Source organism: Vanessa tameamea, chromosome 13 (genome assembly GCF_037043105.1).
Source record: "Vanessa tameamea isolate UH-Manoa-2023 chromosome 13, ilVanTame1 primary haplotype, whole genome shotgun sequence".
In the NCBI taxonomy this organism is placed as follows: domain Eukaryota; kingdom Metazoa; phylum Arthropoda; class Insecta; order Lepidoptera; family Nymphalidae; genus Vanessa; species Vanessa tameamea.
This window is the reverse complement of record NC_087321.1, coordinates 5,034,214-5,056,765: the sequence shown is the minus strand read 5'-3', so window position 1 is coordinate 5,056,765 and position 22,552 is coordinate 5,034,214. Positions and strand designations below refer to the sequence as shown.

General features: G+C 31.1%; 2 protein-coding genes across 2 annotated transcripts; one reads left to right on the top strand and one right to left on the bottom strand.

The window, feature by feature from the left end:
• Positions 1–1,031: 1,031 nt before the first annotated feature.
• Positions 1,032–3,906, top strand: LOC113397939 (uncharacterized). Its single transcript, XM_026636469.2, has 4 exons — positions 1,032–1,676; positions 2,014–2,263; positions 2,505–2,651; positions 3,631–3,906. The coding sequence occupies exons 1-4, from the start codon at positions 1,122–1,124 to the stop codon at positions 3,693–3,695; spliced, it is 1,017 nt and encodes a 338-aa protein (XP_026492254.2). The 5' UTR covers positions 1,032–1,121; the 3' UTR covers positions 3,696–3,906.
• A 130-nt stretch (positions 3,907–4,036) lies between these two features.
• LOC113397999 (uncharacterized protein) lies at positions 4,037–22,041 on the bottom strand. Its single transcript, XM_026636555.2, has 18 exons — positions 21,965–22,041; positions 13,597–13,757; positions 13,045–13,176; positions 12,236–12,415; positions 11,592–11,963; positions 10,834–11,500; positions 10,461–10,594; positions 10,041–10,199; positions 9,780–9,958; positions 9,526–9,658; positions 9,318–9,432; positions 6,989–7,063; positions 6,757–6,884; positions 6,161–6,391; positions 5,852–6,056; positions 5,518–5,669; positions 4,772–4,981; positions 4,037–4,409 (listed from the first exon to the last, which is right to left on the bottom strand). Exons 1-18 carry the CDS (start codon positions 21,978–21,980, stop codon positions 4,230–4,232), a joined length of 3,429 nt encoding a protein of 1,142 aa, XP_026492340.2. The 5' UTR covers positions 21,981–22,041; the 3' UTR covers positions 4,037–4,229.
• Positions 22,042–22,552: the final 511 nt, after the last annotated feature.

Below are 22,552 nucleotides of genomic sequence, written 5' to 3'. Positions count from 1 at the left end.
TTTAGGATTGCCTCTTCATAAATTTGTAATTTCATAACCTACCACCTACCATCATCAACCGTTTTGAGAATTTTCGATGATTGGCTAAAACAGATTGTTAAGTAAAATTATAATCAATTCAATAAAATACGTTTCTACGAATATGTGGTGTTTTTTTTAGCTAAATTTGTTATACCTTTGACCATATGAATTCAAAAGTGACCTGAAGTTTACTTATGCACCTTTTTTTGTTTCTTTTTAACAAACTTTAAAAATACCTAATATGGTTAAACATGTAAATTTTAAGCAGAATTTAGGGATCAAACCAGGACACGAAAAACTGAATTTTCATGTGCTTAGTCTATGGTTTATATTTCATCAACCGCTCTGTAGTTAAGGAAAATATCTCGAGCAAAATTTTCATCTGACACGTGCAGTGTCAGATGAAAATCTACCACACATCTCGCTAGCAACCTACATGGCAGTAGCATGATGTAATAAGTTCCAAACCTTCACTTTAAAAGAAGTGCCTTAGCCCACCTGTGGAACTTTTTACTTTATTTAATATAAGCTCTTCGAATATTTCTTTATTTAAAATTTATGAATAAGTCATTGTTTTTTTATAATTTTACATAATTATAATAAAAATAGATGTCATAACTAAGGGCATTACTTTTTGTAGTAAATCAACGCGTTTGCCAAGCCTTCACTGATTTTACAGTTTGTATTGGCCTTTGAGTTTCACTTTGTGTTTGGCTTTTAATAAAATAAAATAACTAACATGCATTACTGGATATTAGAACTCAGTGTTCATATGGGCTTTTTATGCACAGTACGAATCTTTACCACTTTAGGCACAACTCGAATTAGAAAGATCGATGACCCAGATCACATTATATCCCATCAAACAGATTACACAAAATTTAGGATTTCTAATAAGATCAAAATAAAAACAAAAAAACCAACTTTGTAAAAAGTGATAATATTGCTGGTGATAATATTGTTGACGTTCATTTTTAGAATGAAAATAACATTTTGACATATGCCAATTTTACCAAGGCCTTATTTTACGTTTGCACTTTTTATTTCGAATCTTTTATTTTCGCCGGATTTAGTAAGTATGGTATTTTGTTTTTGACGTTATGGCGAGCGACATCGACCAAGGAAACTTTGGCGATAGTGCTCGGAATCGAACTAAATATGAAATTAGGCTAAATAGCTCAAATCATGTATTTGATGGCGCCGGAGAGAATATCCAGTATCACAGCGATAATGAGTCCTTAGCTTCGAGAAAAAGTAAAACCCGGTATATAAATCCGGCTATTTATATAGAGAAAGTTGAATCCACTCATTCTGTGACATCATTACATACAGACTCCTCTTGTGTTGAAGACGTCACACCACATCCGCATAGTTCTTATAGGAGTAACTCTACTCCTTTTCTAACTGGACGCATATCCAGTTCATCTGCGACGAGTATCAAAAGAAAATCATGTAGACTTATAAGTCAGGAAGAAACTGTTCGTGATGAGGACACGCCAAGATGTGGTCGTACTTATCGTGATGATGGTGCTGATACATTTCGTTTATCCGTCGCGTCGCTTTCAACTACAACGACCGCTAAAGAAGAGCGCGAGCGTAATGAAAAGAAAAGACAAGAAGCTTTTCAGCAGTGGTTAGAACGTAAAGAGCAACAGGTACACGAAGCTTTCTTCATTGTAGCTTTAGTGTAGTACATCAATACTTTTTATTGATCAATAACTTTTTACATTAATCTCACACAAAATAGTATAAAAATAAAATAATTTGTAGTAGTAATGTCATTTATTTTTAAAATAATTGCATCAAAATCACTAAGTAGGATCTAAGTTTCCAAATATTAAAAAATATCGAGAAACATTTCATCAGACATTCTCGAAGAGACAGAGGCAATGTCTTCGAAAAATTTTTTGCACCGTCATCTTGTACAATTGTATTGTATGTATAGATTAATATGATATGTGTATAAATATAACTAATTGAGGTAAATATTAGAAGCGAGATAAGGCGCGCCTAGAAAAAACAAAAACCCAAGTTGTACCGACAACTACCCAAGAACAGCGTGAGGAGTCATTTCGGCGATGGTTAGAGCGTAAGCGCATGCAGAACGAGCGACGTAAAGCCGAAGAAATTATGAAGCAGTATCGTCACAACGAACAGCTTGAACAAGAACGAAGGAAGCGACACCAAACTAAAGAGGAAAAATTGGCAGAATGGATAAGAAAAAAAGAGGAGGAAATGAAGTGTATGTTATTTTTATCGCATTAAAAACAAGGGGTATTGTTTATACGCCGTATAATTTATTGAATGAATGTTAATAGGTACTATTTATAAAGATCAAGAATCTAGTTTAGGCTTGATTAAGCCATGTAACTAAATATTTTTTTCCTATGAATTTACAGCCGTGATAATTTCCATAACATTACTAATATTATCTGTATTATTAAAAAAGGAAATCATAAGAGTTAACATTATTAACTTATAAGTAATGAAAACTCGATCCGAGCGTCGTGCTGCGCGTCTTGCGATCGAGGACGAACGTCGGCGCGTCCAGGGTGAGCGAGCGTACAGAGATTGGCTGCGGAATAGCAAGAACAAGCCACTGCCTGTGCCTCTTAATCAAGGAGAACTTAGTTAGTATATGTTTTAAATATTATAATATTTATGGTACAACTTCGTTCACGAGGCTTCACGAGGCTTCACGAGGCTTCACGATTTCTTGTGTCTTTTATGAAAATCCATGAGATACTACATGTCCCATGTTGATCCCGCTAATTAGCTAATTCCATGCTGAGATTCGTTTTAATGTTATCATTTAGTTTAGGAGTACATGCTGGGATCGATGGTTAATATTTTCAATATTTTTTTTTTGTCACTATCGAAATCAAACAATATTAAATTCAACTACCTAACATTTTTATATAATTTAGCAGTAATAGAGAGGGCTGGTGAATACATATTTAGCCGGCTTGGGCCTAGAGTTGCAGATTCGAGTGGCAAAACGTCTTCTTTTTTTTATATTACGTTTGTAGTTGAGACATTACGAACATCAATCAAAATCAAAATAAAAAAATACTTTTACAAGCACTTTCGAATCGTCATTTAGCAAACTATATTAAGTGAAGCTGCCATCGTTTCGGAATGCAGGTTCTACCGAGAAGAACAGACAAGAAAATCACTATTTACTCTTTTTCAACGTTTAAAAATACAAAGTCGTATTACTTAAATACAATTATATATATATCCTGCCTGGAAGTAGGTATATAATATATCCTGCCTGGAAGTCAAAAAGTATTAGCTCCACGCTTTTTTATCATCTATCATCATCACATCTTTCCAATGATTTTTCCCACTTGTCATTCATTGTTAATGCATTGATTTAATTTTTTTATGAAATAACTCTACATTTTTTTTATTTAAACTTTTTTCGAATGATTTATTTAACTCTTTTTTGATTTTCTCTAAAAGTAATTTTTAATTTTCATGCATACAAAATATTAGATGTGTAAAATGTTTTAACGAATGAGTATGACTAAAGTGTAAATTCATTAATATTAGTGTTTTTGTTTGTTTATTTGTTGTTTATTACTACCAATGTTATTTATTTCCCAGGTATGCGAGGATCAGTGTCTCGAATGTACATAAATCCTATTCCATGGCAACCCCTTACGCAATGAAGATATAGTGTTTATAATAATAATTATGAAGTTTGTTTTCGGAGTTATTTTGTGGGAATACTTTAGATAATCTTTGAGTTTTTAGAATAACTTTATAATAATATGCAATACTTATTTAAAAGTTTATTTTTTATTTGTTGTTATTAGACTTTATTGTTTACCATGTAATATTAAAATAAACAAGTGTTTTATTCTATATTAGTTTTATTATTAAGATTGTTTACTAAATTAATAAATTGCTTAGTTAGTAAGGGTCCCTACAAGCAGATACTAAAATACATTCAAATATACGAAAATACTATTCTAAGTAGATAAATACTATCCTAAAAAAAATAACATTCATGATACAGAAAAACTTTTGAGTCCAATTTAAAGTATTAATTGCTTAACATAAGAAACACTTTCAATTGTAAATTGCACTTGATTCCATCTTATATTTTAAATGAGTATGTGAAAGAAATTGTAGTATTTATAAAACATGTTTAGGATGGACATTTATCGTTCGTTCCTCAATTTTCCCATATCACTTCCAAGTCAATACGCTTCTTCCTCCTCTTTAAGGCGTAATATATCGGATTTATTCATGAAGTAGTATGACGGCTGTCGACCTTTAAGATCTTTGAGTACCCTTTTAGCACCAGCTCGTATGAGTATTCGGCTTAAGGATTCCATCTTTTCAACGCCCATCGCGTAATGTAATGCAGTGCGTTCCAGCTGTAATTTGAAATAATTATTTAAAGGAAGTCAACGCCTCCCGAGCTTTTTAATACAAATAATCTGTTAAATTAAATGTATTATTATAAGTATGGAATTGCCTAAGACGCATCAATATGCAGGATGAAGAATTATTATTTCATTAAAATTTGTAGGTTTTAAAATGTGTAGGTACAATGTTATAATATTGCGATCAAATATTTTTATGTCCAGTATAAATACTGCTTAGCAGATAATTATCTGACTATTAAGTATGACTTACCTAACCGTAGCATTCTTGAGAAAATATTTAGTAGATACCTAACTAAGAAAATATCTTAATTTTGATGATATTTATGTTAATTAAAATAAAAGTTACTGACATTATCACCGAGACGTAGCATTTCTGGGTATGTATTAACTAAATGTTCCACGATGTCCTCTTGTTGCGCTAACACAGCAATATGTAATGCGTTGCGGCCGAGTGCATTCTGTGCGAGGGCGAGCGTGCGTCCGCCCTCTACTGACAGCAATTCTTGAACACTGGAGAGGTCACCGTGACGTATTGCGCCCTGGAGTGCTTCCCTCGATTCCTTAAAACCAAACGTAATTCTAAAAGAGTAGCTAAAAACCTTTAACAGTGTCTTTTATTGAATTATTATTATCCAATTAGACATGTTAAACGTGCTACTGAATATTGTACAATACTTCTTTTGTTTCCAAAATATGTAAAATATTGACATTGGAAATATCATATATGACATCGAGTAACTAATAATATCAATTTTGCAATGTGGTTAATTTTCTTAATTTTGGGTTAATTAATACGAGATACAATAAAATTTCGCAGATAAATTGACATGTATCGATTAGTGGCTATTCAAATCATGTATTCATAAAACAAAATTAAGCGTGATATGTTTTACACACCTAATAATTTAAACGTGAAATTTGTATTTAAATTTCATTGGATTGGATTTAAAATTAATAACCTTAAGGCACTTCTAATAAAATACTGCCTTTGAAGCCTATTTCATTAATGTTCGTGAACTTTCTATGAATTTATTGATTTGGAGACAAAGTTGCACAGTGATTTGGAGTTTTTCAATGGTTTTTGTTTAAGAGTTACCTCGAAAGGTGGAATCGATGCAAGAAGATTACTCATTTCATTGTCGCCCCGTTGAACCACTACGTCGGATATTGGAACCCCCTCATCGTCTATTATGTCTAATATATGATCGTATCCTTGAAGTAACAATTCCATTATTTTGTCTGACTTTCCTGCAACGATTTTTGTTGTTAGAGTCTATGTTGAAAGTAATAAAATTTATAAACTGTATTTGAAGAATAGAACTATTTGATAAATTATTTAAATGTAAGCGTATGTGATGATGATATATTACATTTCAACAAAAAAAAATGAATACATCTTAAAGCATTCTTGTAAAGTGGAAATCAGATACCTCTAGCAGCTAAATGCAGAACCCATCGATCGATCTCAGCAGTATTCTCTAATACATTTGCTTGTATCGAGACATCACGTGCAGTGCGATATAACTCATCTCGATATCCAAGACTAATGTCTGATTCCTGTAGTAATTGAAATAACGCATTGTTTGTATGAGCTCGCGCTGCTGCGAAGTGTAACATGGATTGCCCATGCTCGTCCTTAAAAAAATAAATCTTATGAACAAATATGTCTTGTAACAAATAATTTTATTTTTAAACATACTCTTTAATGGATACAAATCAAAATATATATTCCTTCTTACCCTGGTGGGACTTGTGAGAGCTGTTTCGGGAGCATCAGGACTAGTTTCTAACTGGGGATCCACGGTGATGACGTCTATAGGTCTGTGTGGTCGGATAGCAGTTCGAGTGCGGTCAATCGCTACATGTTCTGTTTCTTCAACTGTATTCTCTGCAGTGCCATCTTTGTAATCGAACGGCGGATGTTCATTGTCTACTTCAGGTGCTTCTTTCGTTACCAACACGTTTGATTCCTGGTTAAGTGTAGTCTTTTAATGTTAGGTACAGACTAATAACGTTGTTATATTAAAAACAAAACTGGATTTCATTATTAAAAAAAAATATCATAGAGCTTGAAAAAATAATAACGTACACGTGTTGTACACTCGAAGTTTCAGTGACAATACAATGAGATTACCATAAACCACCCAACAGGAAATATAACATGTGTACTTTATTGTACTGTTTGTATATAATATAAATGTATAATTTTGATCTGTGAATGAAAACATAGTCACACATATTGTATTTATTGTCTTTGACGACCAATATTATTCTATACACTTATATGCACATTAAAGGTTTTTTTTATTCAATTAAATAATAAATATATAATAACCTGTGTTCCTAATCGAGGTTTCTCGTGCTCGGGAAAATTGTGAAGAAAACTGGCGAGAAAAGCTACGGGGTCTTTCGGTTTTATATTTGCCACTTCGGTTAGACCTTTGATTAAAGGATCGCCAAGTGCTGTAAATATTTCGAAGTCGAATTCATCGGAACTATTGACACTTTTTCTATCCATTTTCAATAAACAAAACTTTCAAACTTAAAAAGTATTTGAAAAAGCTTACACTTTGCAAGGTATCTGCCTTCTTCGGTATGAAAGATGGGAATGTCCATATGGCCGTTAACGTCATGGCTTGTACCTGCAAGAAATCAATTATTCACTAAGATGGCCTTCGATATAATAGCGCTAGGCGTTTTAAAGGAACATACGTGTTTGTATAAAATTGATCGATCGAACGTAATGATGAAAATAATACAAAAGCAGAAATGAGTTTTATAAACGTATTGTAGTCTTAAATACTTATTATAAATAGATTACTTTTCACATAATAAATATAGTATGTAACAATTATAACCACATTTGTTATCGATTAACATATTATACAAAAAGCTTTAGCGAAGACACATAAAAGACAGTAAGCATATAACTTATTTTAACATTAGATAAAATACAAAAAATTGGAAAGACAAAAGTGCTTGTGCTGTTTATTGTGCTCTACAATAAGCTTTAAAGTTTTATTCAAGCCTACGTGATATACAATAGTGATAAATCAACAAACTTTTAAATTCACACGGACACATTTTTTTCTAAGACACTCAAATAGCAAGTTAAAGTACTGACCTAAATATTTGTTGCGTATTTAAATTTTAATAAAATTAATCCGTAGAAATTATATCTCTTACAATGCACTTTTGTCTTTTCAATTATATTATGTATTCAAATAAAGTGGCGCAAAAACAAAATTTAAAGTGTACTTATTATGTTCATATTACTAAATTAATGATTTTCTTGAAATCGATCCACTGATTCGTGTATATCAGCTAAACTGCTTCTTTTTCTTCGAAATATATTACTTAGCATCGTAGCTACATGAGTAGAATTTTGCATCGACAAATCTTTTTCTAAGTGTAGGAGGTTTGATGTTGCTGTAGCAAAGTCGTTAAAACAATTGAATTCTGATATGCTCAAACATTGATAATTGCTTATTCTAGCAATATCAGTATTTAGCGTTTCTCTATATTGCAATCCTCTCATGGCACACAAGTACTTAATATTATCAGTATCTTTTGCTAACCCTGGAATGTTGACTATTAGACTAAAACGAATACCGGCTCCAAGAAAAGTTGGTCGGCTAGACAAGTGACCAAGCTTGTGATCCCAAACAAAATCGAGTTTATCATGTAAATATGTCATTATATGATACAGTTTGGTAAATGTAATGCCAATATCTCCTGGTGAATCAGCAGGCGTGGAAATGAGTACGCGTAAATGGTCGTGCACATTAATCCAAATGGCAATAGTTTTATCATCGCTGATAAACACACCACGCGCATATGGCCAATATTTACCATGGAGGAAGTTACAATCGTCAATTTCGTCTCTATCACAGAGAGGTATTAATAATCCAGCTGACGCTAAAATAGCAGATACTTCTGAAGGCTTTTCTAGTATCTCATTTAATGTGTAATAGGTACCTCCTTTATGGTCTGATTCAGCATTGACTTGTCCACTTATTAAAGCGAAATCTTCTCTCATTAAAATTGTTGTTATTACTCTTTCAACGCTTTCTAATTTACCAATTTTAAGATTAAGTGGTAATTCAAGGCAATCTATATTTCTTGAACATTCTATAGTTCCCGATAGGACAAATTCGTCGTTAGGATCGATATTGATTTCTATTAAAGGTTTAGATGACTGTGTTGATATTGTGTTTTTAGTAAAGTCAGATATAGGATGTTCAGGCAAATCCGCTTGAATATTAATGTTATGAATATCCTTGATAAGTGGCAATAAAAATTCAGCGAATACCTCATAAACATAATAATCAGGGGCTGAAACTCCACCGGGAAAATCTTCCTCTACTGTTTGTATAATATTCTTGTTATCAGGTAATTTTTTGACAGCTGGCCATATAACGTCAAATAAATTGTGATCAAGTTTAGTAATTCTATATTTGATTAAATCGAACACTTGTTTTTTTAGAAATCTGCCTAGTACATGTGGTGGAGTAGCATTATTAAACGATGCAGATAGTGGAGTTCGTCCTGGCTTAGCAGAAGCTAGAAGTCGGTAACACCGCTCTAAAGTTTCCAATGCTTCAGGTATATGTAAGATACGTCGAGATGATACGCGGTCATCTGGCACTAAATATATTTTTATTAGTTTTAGTAAATAGTATGGGTAACAATTATATCCTTATTATTTAATTTGTAAAGTTATTACTTAATCTAAAATGATTACTTTATTTCGTTACCAAAAAAATAATTAAACATTTTATTACGCCATAATATTCTAAAAGGGCAGGCGTCATGAAGCGTCTGAAGATAATTTTAACACCTAAAATCTAAGAGGACGGGTATAGGGAACATAATGGAATTTATTTGTAAACAAACCTTTATCCGAAAACATTGCATTGGCTTTCTCATCACTAATACCGAAATCTGTTAACATTTGCCTAAATGAAAACAGAGTTGGGTTTCTTTGGTAATCTTCAGCGGATCGACCATTCTGGAGTAAGATAAATACTAAGTATATATAAAATAATTTGATTAAATAATTTTTGTGAGTTAAAAATACTTTAACAAGAAATTTTAATCTTACATCGTCCAAATCCTTTGAATTAGCACCTAACTGTTGCAATATATGGTAATAATGACTGTTATCTGGTAATACTGCAGCGTAATGTAAAGCAGTTCTCCCTTCGAAATCCACTGCGGATAGTGTCTCAGGAAATCTTCAAAATAAGAAAATTAAGTGAAATGTTTTTTACGACTATAAAGTTAATAGTTGTATATTTATTGAAGAATTGATAAATTCTTATGATATAATATTTTTTCATACTGTTTTTTTCTTACCTTCCTCCTAAATATTTCATAATGTTGCTTTTTCCAAATACTGTAGCCACGTGTAAAGGGGTAGCTCCATTCGGTGAAATTGGATCTCGAGCGATTGCAAATTTTCTCCGGTCTAAAGCTGCTTGTAAATCTTTTAAATTACCTTCTCTGGCAGCTACGTGAACTCTGTTGATTTTTTGCTAAAAAATAAAAATAACGTAAGCAAAAATTACCCTTTTTTATATTATATTACCCTACAATAAATCTTAATAAATACTGTACCATGTAAGTGGGTACATTGTTCAAAAACGCTTGCAATTCCGTATTTCTAGACTGCCGTCCAATTAATCTAGATCCCTCTCCGTTTAATACTAAAGTTGCCAACATTTCCATATTAGCTGTATTGATTAAGTCAGTTACTTCCGGGTCTATTTCATTGTCCTGTTTATATAAATAAATACAATATAATATTTAAAACGATTACTACTTTATTTAAGTGTGAGGCATTCGCGGTCTAAGTTCAACATATAACCTAAGAAGCTAGCAAATTAATCTAAGTTTCGGTGTTGACAAGTGTTTGTGAAGTATGCAGAGTGCTACGTCATTTCTATTCTAAAACACCACAAGTAAGTTTATATTTTTCTGTAATGTTACCTTTCACATCATGGCGAATTGTGAAATTTATTGATTGCATATACTTACTACAATTAGAATGTCGTCGTGATATGGGCCATCTCTTTGAGTGATACTTGCGTCTTGCGTTTCTTGTTCAGCTTCACTGCTAATTATACCTTCTATAAGACTTTCCTGTATATTTCGGCCGTTGATGAGGTTTCCTTAATTAGCAAAACAATCAAAAATATTGAACTCGTCAGGGACCCCGTAATAATATAGTAAATTGAATATAATTATATTTCGTGAGTAGAACCAGAAGAGGCGCTAAAGTCACCTCTTTTGGCACTGCCATTGCTTTGTCTTAATGTAGCGCTTTTAGTGTGAATGTCATAGTGTTCTGGGTGAGAATTTCCTTGTACTTGTACATCATCATCATCTTCAGGATTATCACTATCATTACCTTCATTCGGTGTAGTTCTAGAGACATCCTCTTCATGAACTTTTTCCTTATTTATTGTATCTGATTGAAAATTGTCGTCATGATCATGGTCATCAGTTTTTTCAGGAGTACCATGACCATTACTATTTTCATTTACGCTTTCTTTTTCGGTTAATTCTTGAGGTGTACTTTCCAAGTTGTCGTGAGGACTCTCAATTTCTTTATTTTCTTTTTTAACTTCGTCATCTTTAATGTCAGAGTTGACACTTTCAACAGCAGTTTGATTTTTTATTTGTTCTTCTTCATCTTCTTGTTGTGTTGTCGATTCATTATTTACATTATCGTTGTTCTCATCAACATTTTTGTCTGTCTCTTCCTTAACTGATTCAATATCTTTTTCATCTGTGATTTCATTAATGTCTTTGGCTGTCTCGATGTTTTTGCCTTCTATATTTTCATTAGATTGACTAATATTTTCCATTTCATTATTCTCATCATCAGTATTTCCAATCGTCCTGTTTGTATTCTCGTGGTTTTCATTATTTTCATCATTGTCTTCTATGTTCTCAATATTATTTTTGTCAATATCATCAGGCTGAGCATTTTCAGCTGGGGTTATGTCATTTTTTTCATCAGAAATATTCTCATTTTCAATATTTTCTTTTACGTCTTCAGGTTCAGTTGCATCCTAAAATAAAAAAAATATGATTCATGCAAATGTTCCTTTTTAAGAAGCAATGCAAATCAATTAAAACAATTTCGTTACATGCCATGCGTACCTTATTACTTTGTGCATCTTCTTCGTTAGAATCATTACTAATTGCATGAAGTTTCTCATTATCATTTAAATCTGGTAAATCACTAATTAGCTCATGCGTACTGCTATTTTTCATCAAACTATTGTTATTTTCTACACTATCCGATATAGTATTCGTGTTGTTTTTTGATGATATATTTTCACTGGATGCTTTTAAATTTTTCTTTCTAGACTTTTTATTAAAATTTCCAATATACTCAGTGTCTAAAATTTTCCAATCCCATGAAGCTGGATAAGCACTAGATGGTGTTCTTGGTGCATCAGGCAAAATTTTAAAAATATTTTTATCGATATCGTGGGCCCTATTGACATAATATGCTGGTGTTTTATTTTTCTAAAATGTAAGAATGAATGTAAGAAATCTTAATTAAAATACGACTGATGAGATTATAAGCTTAACTAAAATATTTAGTTTTAAGCGGCGTTAAGCAATCATATAAATCAAAGTGCGCAAATATAAAAAAATCGTTACTACATTTTGAGCTGGACACGCGCCCGGACGCTTAGTCGGCGGAGAGTAGTTAATAAATTACTACAAAAAGCGCCATAAAATTTAATAACTATTACATCTTGTGTAGTAGTGAAGTGGTTGTATCTTACACTTACATTATCAACTGCGCCCTCATCAGCCCCAACGCTTATAAGCGTGTTATACGTATGTTGCTCATCTTTCACTATAGCAGCGTAATGCAAAGGTGTGCGACCATCATTGTCTGTGTCATTTATGCCTTGAGGGTATCTTTCTATCATATACTTCAGTATACTACCGCGACCCAGACCAGCAGCCTGAGGATATATACTTTTACAGCTTACGATTAAATAAAATTTACATTTGTACTTTACACAAGAAGACATAAAATGTATTGAAAAAGCTTTCGAAGACGAAGACGTTTGAAAGTCAACTAACGACATTAATTTATATGTATTTTTATTATATTACTAATAAGACCTAATATTACGATTTACTTAAGCTTTAAGAACATTTCTAATAGTAACTCAAGTCTACAATTTTGTATGTTAAGTAGCGTATTTAGTATGAGATGTGTTATAAACCGTTGAAATAGCAAAGGTTCAGTTATATTTTATTTGCAAGTGTTTTTTTTTTATTATTTTAGTAAATATATGACAGGATGTTATATAATCATATACCAATTAAACGTACTGAAACAAATACATATATATAAGTCCAATTACTTTTGTCTTGAACTCTTTACCACATGAGTAAAAAAAGTCTTATGACAGTATTCTGTAATTTATACAATAATGTTAGACTATATATTTATCAACTGGAAATTATTTTAAAATCATGTAAAAACACTTTTTTAGAGGATTTTATTTTAGAGTAAAATTCAGTTAATTTTCTTTTTTTTAGTGCAATTATTTGATGGAAAACGGCTTTCGGCCTTTGACCATACTTTGTGCATAGCTGTCAAATTGTTTGCATCTCTGCTAGATAGAGCTTGAGGTGGTATTGGGTCAGCTGTGAGCTTCATGAAACCTTCCAAATCATTCTGAATCACCGCGTTGTGTATGTCACGAATTGTGTTCTGCAAATTTTTAAAAATAAAATAATTAACAATATAAAAAAATCACCAGTTAAAGAAAAATGGCTGAATGACAATTGATATTTTTTTCTATATAAAATATAAAATTCGACATTATATTTAAAATATTTTACTGAAGACGTATTCTTTAAAACCATTAATTAAACTACTTACTTAATCTATAGCAATTGCTATAGATTTAAGATACGATTAATAAAATATTAAAAGATAAACGAAGTAAAAGCTGATTTGGGTTAACGTAGAGAAATACAATTTTAAATAGATCATCATCATAAAAATCTAAGTAAATTGTTATCGAAATGATTAATACCAACGACCACTGTTAATAAACATCTTTAAAATGGACGAGCTTGCAACGATATCATATCAACATAAAAAAATGGCTATCACCCAGTAACCTACCATTATATAAGGAACAGCTTCTAAAAATTTCTTAACGATCGGCTGGCTAGACACTTCGCTAAGCAGTCTTGCACCTTGGCCCTCCCACACAACGCGTTGTAAGCGTCCCATGTCGCATTCGTGGCACCATATTCGTATGTTGTGTCGTTTTATAACCAACCCTGTTGAAATAAAAATAAAAAACAATTTGGTTGCTGTTTAAGACATTGTCCGATCACTTAAATAATCTCGTCTTATAAGCAGTAGCTGGTGCGTCGATTAAATACTTGATGCTTACTAAAAACTCCCTAGCTACTCATTACAACACCGCTTCAGTGTATTAGAGATTACTTAATACCCTTATTCTGCAGAGAATTATTATACAGCGTATTATGGACTTTTATTTACCATTCATTAAATTAAATTTAAACTTAATCAGATAAAATGTTGTAATTAAATTAAAGTAATATTTTAAACATACTTAATACTTATGTATCAGAGTACATATATCCTTGAGCCCTTTAAATGTGGAACTTTTTGTTTGTTTGTTGTTTTAAAGGAGGCTTATGTAAGTTAGTCGTCACTGGGTATGAGATAACTTACGGGTAAGATGACATGCATGTCTTTTCGATGTAATTATACTGGTTCATTCACCACACCACATTGTTATATAAAACCGCATGTTGCATTGTTATTTTTAGTTGAATACCTCATGACTAGATAATAACCTACGCAAGGCTTCTACTTCCAAGAAAATATATACATATAATTAGTTATTTCTAGCTATCGGCGTCGAAAGAAATTCAATTTGGACTAGATTTCATCCGATCAATAAAATTCTATTAAAATTAGCCTTTAGTGTTAAAGCATATATAATATTGGTGGTACCATTATGACGATACGATGGTTTCGTTAATTATTCTACCTTAATCCTAGTTTTATAAAAATCCACTAAAATCTATTTGTATTAAAATTCAAAATGTTATGAAAATACAAAATATAAAATTTAAGCTTCAATAGCGCAATGGTTTACTCTAGCGAAGTATAAAGTCGCAGGTTCAATCCTGACCCTTTTGGCTATTCGTCGTTCAATTATTATAAAATACCCATTTTCCAATTGCATGTTAATATTTATATGCTATTATATGTAGAAAATTGTAACTACAGTGACTTTTACTTTTTTTAATGAATTCTTCCCTCACTATTGAATCAAAATCAAAAATACACAGTATTCAAAATATTTTATAGTTGTATGGTATAATGTATCAAGTGAATTATAATGTTATGTTGTTACAATTTAAAAACGTAAAAGAAGAACGTTTTTTTAAAAGCATTTTTTAGAATTTTCGATGATAAAGTTCAAGTGAACTGCTCTTTTTGAAGAATTGTTGATCATAATGCTAAGTTTATAAGACTGCAAATTTTGGAGTTAAAATCGCAGGTCGACCCACAAAAAGGTTACTTCATTTTATGTATAACAATATCTCAGGAGTAAACCTGGACTTGCGAAGTTGACATTGTTGACAATTTCGACGCGTAAAGATGCAGATCCTGGATCGGTCTCTTTTCGATCGAGTTGGAATTGTCGATTTTTCAGATTATGAAGGAAAATTAATTGAGATTGCATTTGTATTTGTGCACACATTTTTTCACTAGTAATATACCCTTCAGAATTGTCGCTGTGGCCGAAATCATCAAGAGGAACATAATCGACAGCTGTGGCGAAAGTTTTCCGTTTCGTTTTTGTTAACCCGCTTCTCAAAAATAAATTCCTAACATTTATTACATAAATGAACTAGTAAGGGATTCTAATGAATGCGTGTCTTCAGCCGACGCCATTGATTTCTGTCAATCGATCGCTTGACACATAATTAATTGTGGATGTCGATTGTCCTCGATTTTGAAATCGACTTATTTTTACTGAAACTATTCTACGAAGCCGCATAATATTATTATGTGGAACTACTAAAGGTTATTTATACTGACGTCATCGTTTTTATACATCGGAATTTCAGCGCTATTATCATATATTGCACTTATACATTAAGTAGATTACAAATACTCGATGTGCCTCGCGGATTTAGTCACGTGTTGTTCTAATGTAATAAAATGTTTATATGAAATATACATAAATTTAATAAAACCCTGCATAGTGATGATTAAATAAACCCAACCGCCAAAATTTAACGAATATAATTGATAAAATATAAGTATTACGATAAAATATCTGGTAAGAGCATTCTTCTCCGTTTCATATTCGAGTTTTGCAATAAATTAGTTACTTATAAATGAGAGTTAATAATTAATATAACGCGAAGCGACATTCAAGCGGAGCAAATAGTCTTATTAAATGTTGCCTATCTATATTAAGTAAGATTTTTTTTTTTAATTAGTATATTTCACAACAATGTCCATGACATTAATTAATTATTTTAAACTTTGTTCCATTTATATATATTTATGTGGTATATATATTTAAATGTATTTGAAATGCATGTTCTGATTCTGCAGTCTTACGCTTTTCTTTTTAATTTATTTGTCTACAGACATTGTGTGTGTACTATTTTTTGTTTTTTAGTGTTTTTTTCATTATACACATATTATTATATTTTATTGGTTGTAAAATTAATAAAACCAAATGCGAATGATTGTGACCTGTCATCATACCTTCATATCTATTTGGCTTCAGCGTAATCGAGTAATAAGCTTATGTTCGATGTCATAATATAAGACACACTGTATCAATGATCTGTATCTGGTTTCTATTCGTACTTTTTCTTTTCTTTTTTAATTTATGTCATAGGTAGGCGGCCGGACAAATGGGCCACCGAGGGTAAGTGGTCAGCACTCAGCACCGCCCATAGACTTAGGTGCTATAAAAATATTAACCATTCCTTACATTGCCAATACACCTGTATTGGCTCACTCACCCTTCAAATCGAAACACAACAATGATAAGCGCTGCTGTTTGGTCGTAGAATATGTGATGAGTAAGTGATGGTAGTGGTTATCCTCATGTTAAGTGGTCACCACCGCTCATAGACATTGGCGTTGTTAGAAATATTAACCATCCCTTACTTCGCCAATGCGTCACCAACCTTGGAAACTAAGATGTTATGTCCCTGGTGCCTGTAGTTACACTGGCTCACTCATCCTTCAAACCGGAACACACCAATACAAAGTACTGCTGCTTGGCAGCAGAATATCTGGTGAGTGGGTGGTACCTACCCAGACGGGTTCGCACAGACCCTCTCTTGGCGATGATTTCGAGGTTTCAATGTTTTTGACACGTAAGTCTTAAGATTCATAAATTATATAATTTTACCTATCATTATTATAATTACCACTGAGAACATTTTATTAAATAAATAAATTGACAATAATTAAAAGTTCGTAGATATTTTTGTTACTATTGTAACATAAATATAAGATGAAATGTTAACGTAGGAATTATAAAAGAAGTTCCAAGGTTACATTCAGACAGAACGAGCTAGACAGACATGTTGTTAATGTTTAATGATGTTGCCGTCGATCGATGGCACCAACCGATCGGAACGTAGCTTATGTAGGACATTTATTGGCTTACATTAATGTCTATACATTTAGAAGTTATTCCACGTGTATGTATTTATTATTAAATGTAAAATATAAATTAAATTAAAAACATTCGGAGAATTTCAAGGTTATTTCTACAGACTGGATATAAGTCTAGGAAATTTACATATCTACCTACCTGCTTAAAAAATACCGTCAACAATTGCTTCACTTACTAAAAAGGCTCAAGGGCCAATCTTTTTGCAATTTGGAATAAAAATCATATACGAGTATAACGTAGATCAACATTAGAGAGCAGTTTGTAGAAAATTTATTCCTACAAACTGAAAAGTTGTCATAATATAAGTACAAAATAAAAATCAGCTTGTCAGGTTTTTGTAATTTTAAAACAGTGACAGAACGAAAGTTTATATAGGACATGCGTAATATAATACGTAATATTTAGTAATAGCATTCAATAAAAAATAGTTAAAAAATAAATATATCTTCTTTAATGAAAGCATTAAAACTAAAAAAAAACACGTGCACGTTTACGTGCTTTCCAAAAAACGGAAATTCCAAATTCCGTGCTAGTAATAAGAAATTTCGACAGGAAAATCTAGTAACATTAACCAGAATTTTGAACCTATAAACTAGGGTTCTGTGGCCGGTAGGTAGCCACATCATTGAGACAAACCAAAATAATAATAACTAGGTAGACCTAAACCCTGCCAATAATAACAAATACTTTTAAGGTTCAAAGGACACAATTCGTAAGACTTCCGTCTTACATTTCGTGTGATTGATGGAGGCGGCAGTTACTACATTATGCTATTCACTTTATAGGTCTTTGGAAATTTTGCTATTAAATATACAGTAAGTGTTCATAATCTTATTCGTAACTAATACCGTTTCGTTACTTTATTTATCGCTGTTTTTTTTGTTAAACGTAAAATAATTGCTTAAGGGTACACTGTCACAAAATTATAAAAAGATATAAAAACAAATGGCCACTAAACTCTCACGTCTGCACATAAAAATGCTTGAACCGATTTGAAGCCGTAAATCTTCGGTTAAGTTTCATGTGTAACAAGCACTGGTCCATCTCGGCACTTAATTTTTGTAAGATTTTTTTATTAGTTTATGATTAGTTCGTATTATGTATAAAAAATAATTGGCTAATTTACAAAAACATACTTTAATCATAATAATTTCAACATGAGTTTTATTGATATATATATATTTTTTAAATTTATGTTTACATTAATAATTATTTAAATATTCTATTTATTGAAATGATAAATAAAAGCTATTCTTATTTGAATATTTATTGCTAATATCTTTATGTTTTGTTCAATGGAGCAACAAGTTCGCGTGTTTGAAAACCAGAAACAGAATCGTTACCGAGATTAGCATAATAGAAGCTTTCCCAAAACATTATGAAATAAACCGAGCGCCATTAATTGTAAATAATTATATATTGCAACAAGAAGACGTGAGTAATGTTATCAATATCAATATTATCAATATCAAAAAGAAAACTATGTAGGTACATGAGAAAATGTTGAATATGAAACTTGTGTATAAAATAAATGATTTTAACTCAAATAACTATTTGTTCTGTATCACTGTAAATATCAAAATAAAAATAAATTCAAATTAAACAGAAATCGATGTAATTATCTAAAAATTTTTATTCTTCATTCCACAATGATTTGATTGTAAATTACATGTCATGTTTAATATTAATAAATCAACATTTAATAATAATTAAGAGTTCCTAAAGAAGTAATAACTTGTTCTTAAAACAATATGATTATATGTGTTTAAGTTTAAAGAAAATAACAGCTGCTTGTCTCACACACACAACTGTGCGAAGGCCTCTCCTCTTGGAGAGAAGGTCACGGATTTGTGGACGAATGTGTTTTTGGTTAAATTAAACTTAAAAAATACTCAATTAATCAACACTAACTTCAAAATAAATCATTTCTATAATTTAAAATATCTGATATTGATATGAATTTAAGATATACAATATAATAGCAGTCCCGCAACGGTGGATAAAGTGCGTCCGGAAAAACTTAGTACCGAAACTAATAGACAGCTAGATAATGCGACGTGATAACGGGTGGGGCATCAATTCGGTGAAAAGGCTACCATAAAATAATATTCATGACCACGCAACATTCAACCCCACCTCTAAAAGCCAAGCCTTTACACGCCACTAAAGCTAGATATTATAATCGGACACTTTTGAAAACAATGTATAGAATATACAGTTGGCTACAAAAAATTGCCTTTACTTAGCCTTTATTGCGTGTATTTTTACCATATGAGTTTTAATACAAATTATATTACCATATGTACTTTTCAACAATGTTGAAAGCACCGTAATACTCGCAGCTATGAAATGATAACGATTAAAGCGCAATCGATTTGAAAAAATATGTGATACGACTATGACTCAGGACTCATTTTATTGAGTTGGTCATATGATAAATTAATATGTTTGGTTTGATTTGTACAACGTTGTCATATTAAATTAGTTTGACTAAATAATTTTGATGATTATTTATTTCACACTAATCGTTTGAATATACATTATAATAAGTAAAAATAGGTTTTAGATTTTCTACTAATTACATTTCTTGTTACTTAATGAATATAACATGATTTACTTTTCAACCAAAAATTAATTTGTGTTGTGCTTACATGATGCAACATTTGGGTTACTAATAGGTATAAATTGGTAATTGATGAATTAAAAGAATTGCTTTCTTTTTTGTTATTAATATTTTTTTGTGTGAGTTAAAAAACACACACGATAAATTTGTGTGTACACATGTTTAATGTACTCGTTGATGCGGAAAGCGTATTTAAACGCATTGTAAATGTACGCACACTCTTATTTGTAATACTTTAAAAGTAGTGGTTTCAAATTTTAATTGATGACTTAATATTGAAAAAAGTCAATAATTACATTTAATTATGAGCTATATAATGATTATATAATTATCGCTTTAATAGTCATCGTATATAAAAAAAACCAAAGCGTCTTAAAAAAAATCAATTTTACATTATATCTAATTATGTTAAAATCATGTTTAATTTTGATATCTGAAATTGATCTATTAATTATAATTATAAAAGCAGTAGCAAAGCGTAACTTTTAATAATGTATTGAACTTAAGTATTTTTATTTTAAACATACACATAGAAAATAAAGTTGCAATATTATATTTATTTGTTATAAATGCAAAATGCTACGACTATTAAGAATAGTAAAAAAATATATAAAATTAAATAAATTTAAAAGGTTTTTTAAAGACTGTAGTATTTTTACATATGACAGTATTGTTTACGGATGTTGATGCTGGTAACAATGCTTAGTAAGATGTTAAGGTAGTTTTAATTACAACGTTTGTCAGTTATTATTTTTTAAAAGAAGGCTGTCGTTCTGATGTCACTCATAATAGTGTATGGCATCTTTGCTCATAAAAAGTGTTAAACACTATTAATACATAATCTAATATATTATTTCCCTTGTGCATGAAATTACACTGGCTCACTCATCCTTCCAATTACGGAGTATTCTTATTTAGCTATAGAATAGCGACTTTATAAAGCTATAATAGCGTTGAACTATTAAACACACACACACATATGCATTAGTATTGTAGAACATATTATTGTAGTTTTTTTTCGTAAGCACATGAACCCTACATATTAGTAGTAAAACTCAGATTCATCAGATTAATTGTAATTTAATTACTAAAATTTTTTGTAAATTTGAATATTATATGCTCATAAATATTACCTAACTAAATATAGGTTTCATAGGAATTACCGTGCACGAATCACTTATTTTTGTTCCAATACCATCTTAAAGAAAAATGTTGAAGATTTATTTTTATAATTTATAATTCATCGTTTATCTTGTTTAATTTAAAAGTAGCAGTTACACAATGATAACGGGTTATTTTGACATAGATATTAATATAAATGCGGTTTTTAAAATTAACATGTTCAACACTTCAAACTTGAAGAAATTATAACATAAGTTAATATTAAGAGAAAATTTCTCTACTTTGTCAAGTATAGGTTTGGTCAAGGGATTCACGATAATACATGAACAAATAATAATAAGTACAATAAATAAATAATAAAACTTCCCTATTTTAAAGCAATGTCCAGTTCTTTCACACTCTGCCCTTTGGGTTAGTAAAATTCAAATGCGACAAAAAATTCAACAATTAAAAGTTAATCTTTAAAATATCTAACATATTGTACAAACGAACATTGGAATATAATAAGCATTATAATATATTTTATGAATTCTATTGTAAGATTTGTATGTTATGTTTTTTAAAAATTTATTCAACGTGAATTACTCTTTCAATTTATATATTTTGTTAAATATGAATATTGTACATATTTAAATAAATGCCACGCTTTATATTTAGTATTGTATGTTAATAAGTATCTGCATTATGTATAAGGGATGAATGAAATTTTAAATTTCATTAGATTATAGATATTTTTTATGGATACTTTATGTAAATAGTGGCGCAAATTTTGATGATTCTGGCTAGATACGTGTTTAAGGGTAACATATAATTACATATATAGTATTAATCCGGTAATAGCTAATATATTTATTTTCACCTAAAACGCAGTTACGAAAACAATTTATTTTTCTATTTCAATTTTTTTTTTTTCGTAACGTGGAATTGCTTGTAACACTTTATTTATTGCGTTTATTTGCTTGAGAAATAAGATATAAGATGTTTATAGCACTGAAAATTACTACTTTTGATCACTGAAATAAGTTCAGCAAGTAAGGCTGAGTACTCACCTGTCGGTCGCGGCATGTTCGCAGCGTCGGGCAGCGTGAGTGAAGTGCGCGCGGCACGGTAGTGTGCGAGCGTGCGACCACCCGCGTCCCGCGTGCCCCTGTCCGCGCCCGCCCGCTCCAACAATGCCGCGACCGCTGCTTCGTCCCGACAAGCAGCAGTGTAATGCAATGGTGTACGACCTTCCTATAACAAATGAAGATTTGTTGGATCTTCTTCCTGCGTATTCTTATTTATGAAAAAGATTAATGTTACTTTTTAGTATAATGCTCTTTATACATAGGCAGAAGTGAATAGAACTAATTTCCAAATAGTCAATGTCAAGTCTATATTATCGGTCACCGTCAGACACTCAGTATACTAATGAGTTGTTAAAACTTTAATTTAAACACATTGAAAGTAAAATAAGATAAATGTGTCGACATCAATTTTATATAGAATACTTACGGAATCTTTTTGATGCACAAGCTGTGGATAATTGTTCACAAGCCAATCTATGATATCCATAAAATTGTAAAATACTGCTTTGTGTAAAAGTCCTACGCCGGCTTCGTCTAAGCATGCTACATATTTGTGACGATTGTAATCAC

What these genes read in the sequence shown, in the direction of transcription:
- LOC113397939 (XM_026636469.2), top strand. Translation starts at nt 1,122, where the DNA reads ATGGCGAGCGACATCGACCAAGGAAACTTTGGCGATAGTGCTCGGAAT. An exon ending in AAAAGAGGAGGAAATGAAGT is followed by an intron (nt 2,264 to 2,504) that starts GTATGTTATTTT and finishes TTAACTTATAAG; the next exon opens with TAATGAAAACTCGATCCGAG. An exon ending in TCTTAATCAAGGAGAACTTA is followed by an intron (nt 2,652 to 3,630) that starts GTTAGTATATGT and finishes TTTATTTCCCAG; the next exon opens with GTATGCGAGGATCAGTGTCT.
- LOC113397999 (XM_026636555.2), bottom strand. An exon ending in ATTTGACAGCTATGCACAAA is followed by an intron (nt 12,416 to 13,044) that starts GTATGGTCAAAG and finishes ATATATCCTCAG; the next exon opens with GCTGCTGGTCTGGGTCGCGG. An exon ending in TGCAATGTTTTCGGATAAAG is followed by an intron (nt 7,064 to 9,317) that starts GTTTGTTTACAA and finishes GATTTCTTGCAG; the next exon opens with GTACAAGCCATGACGTTAAC.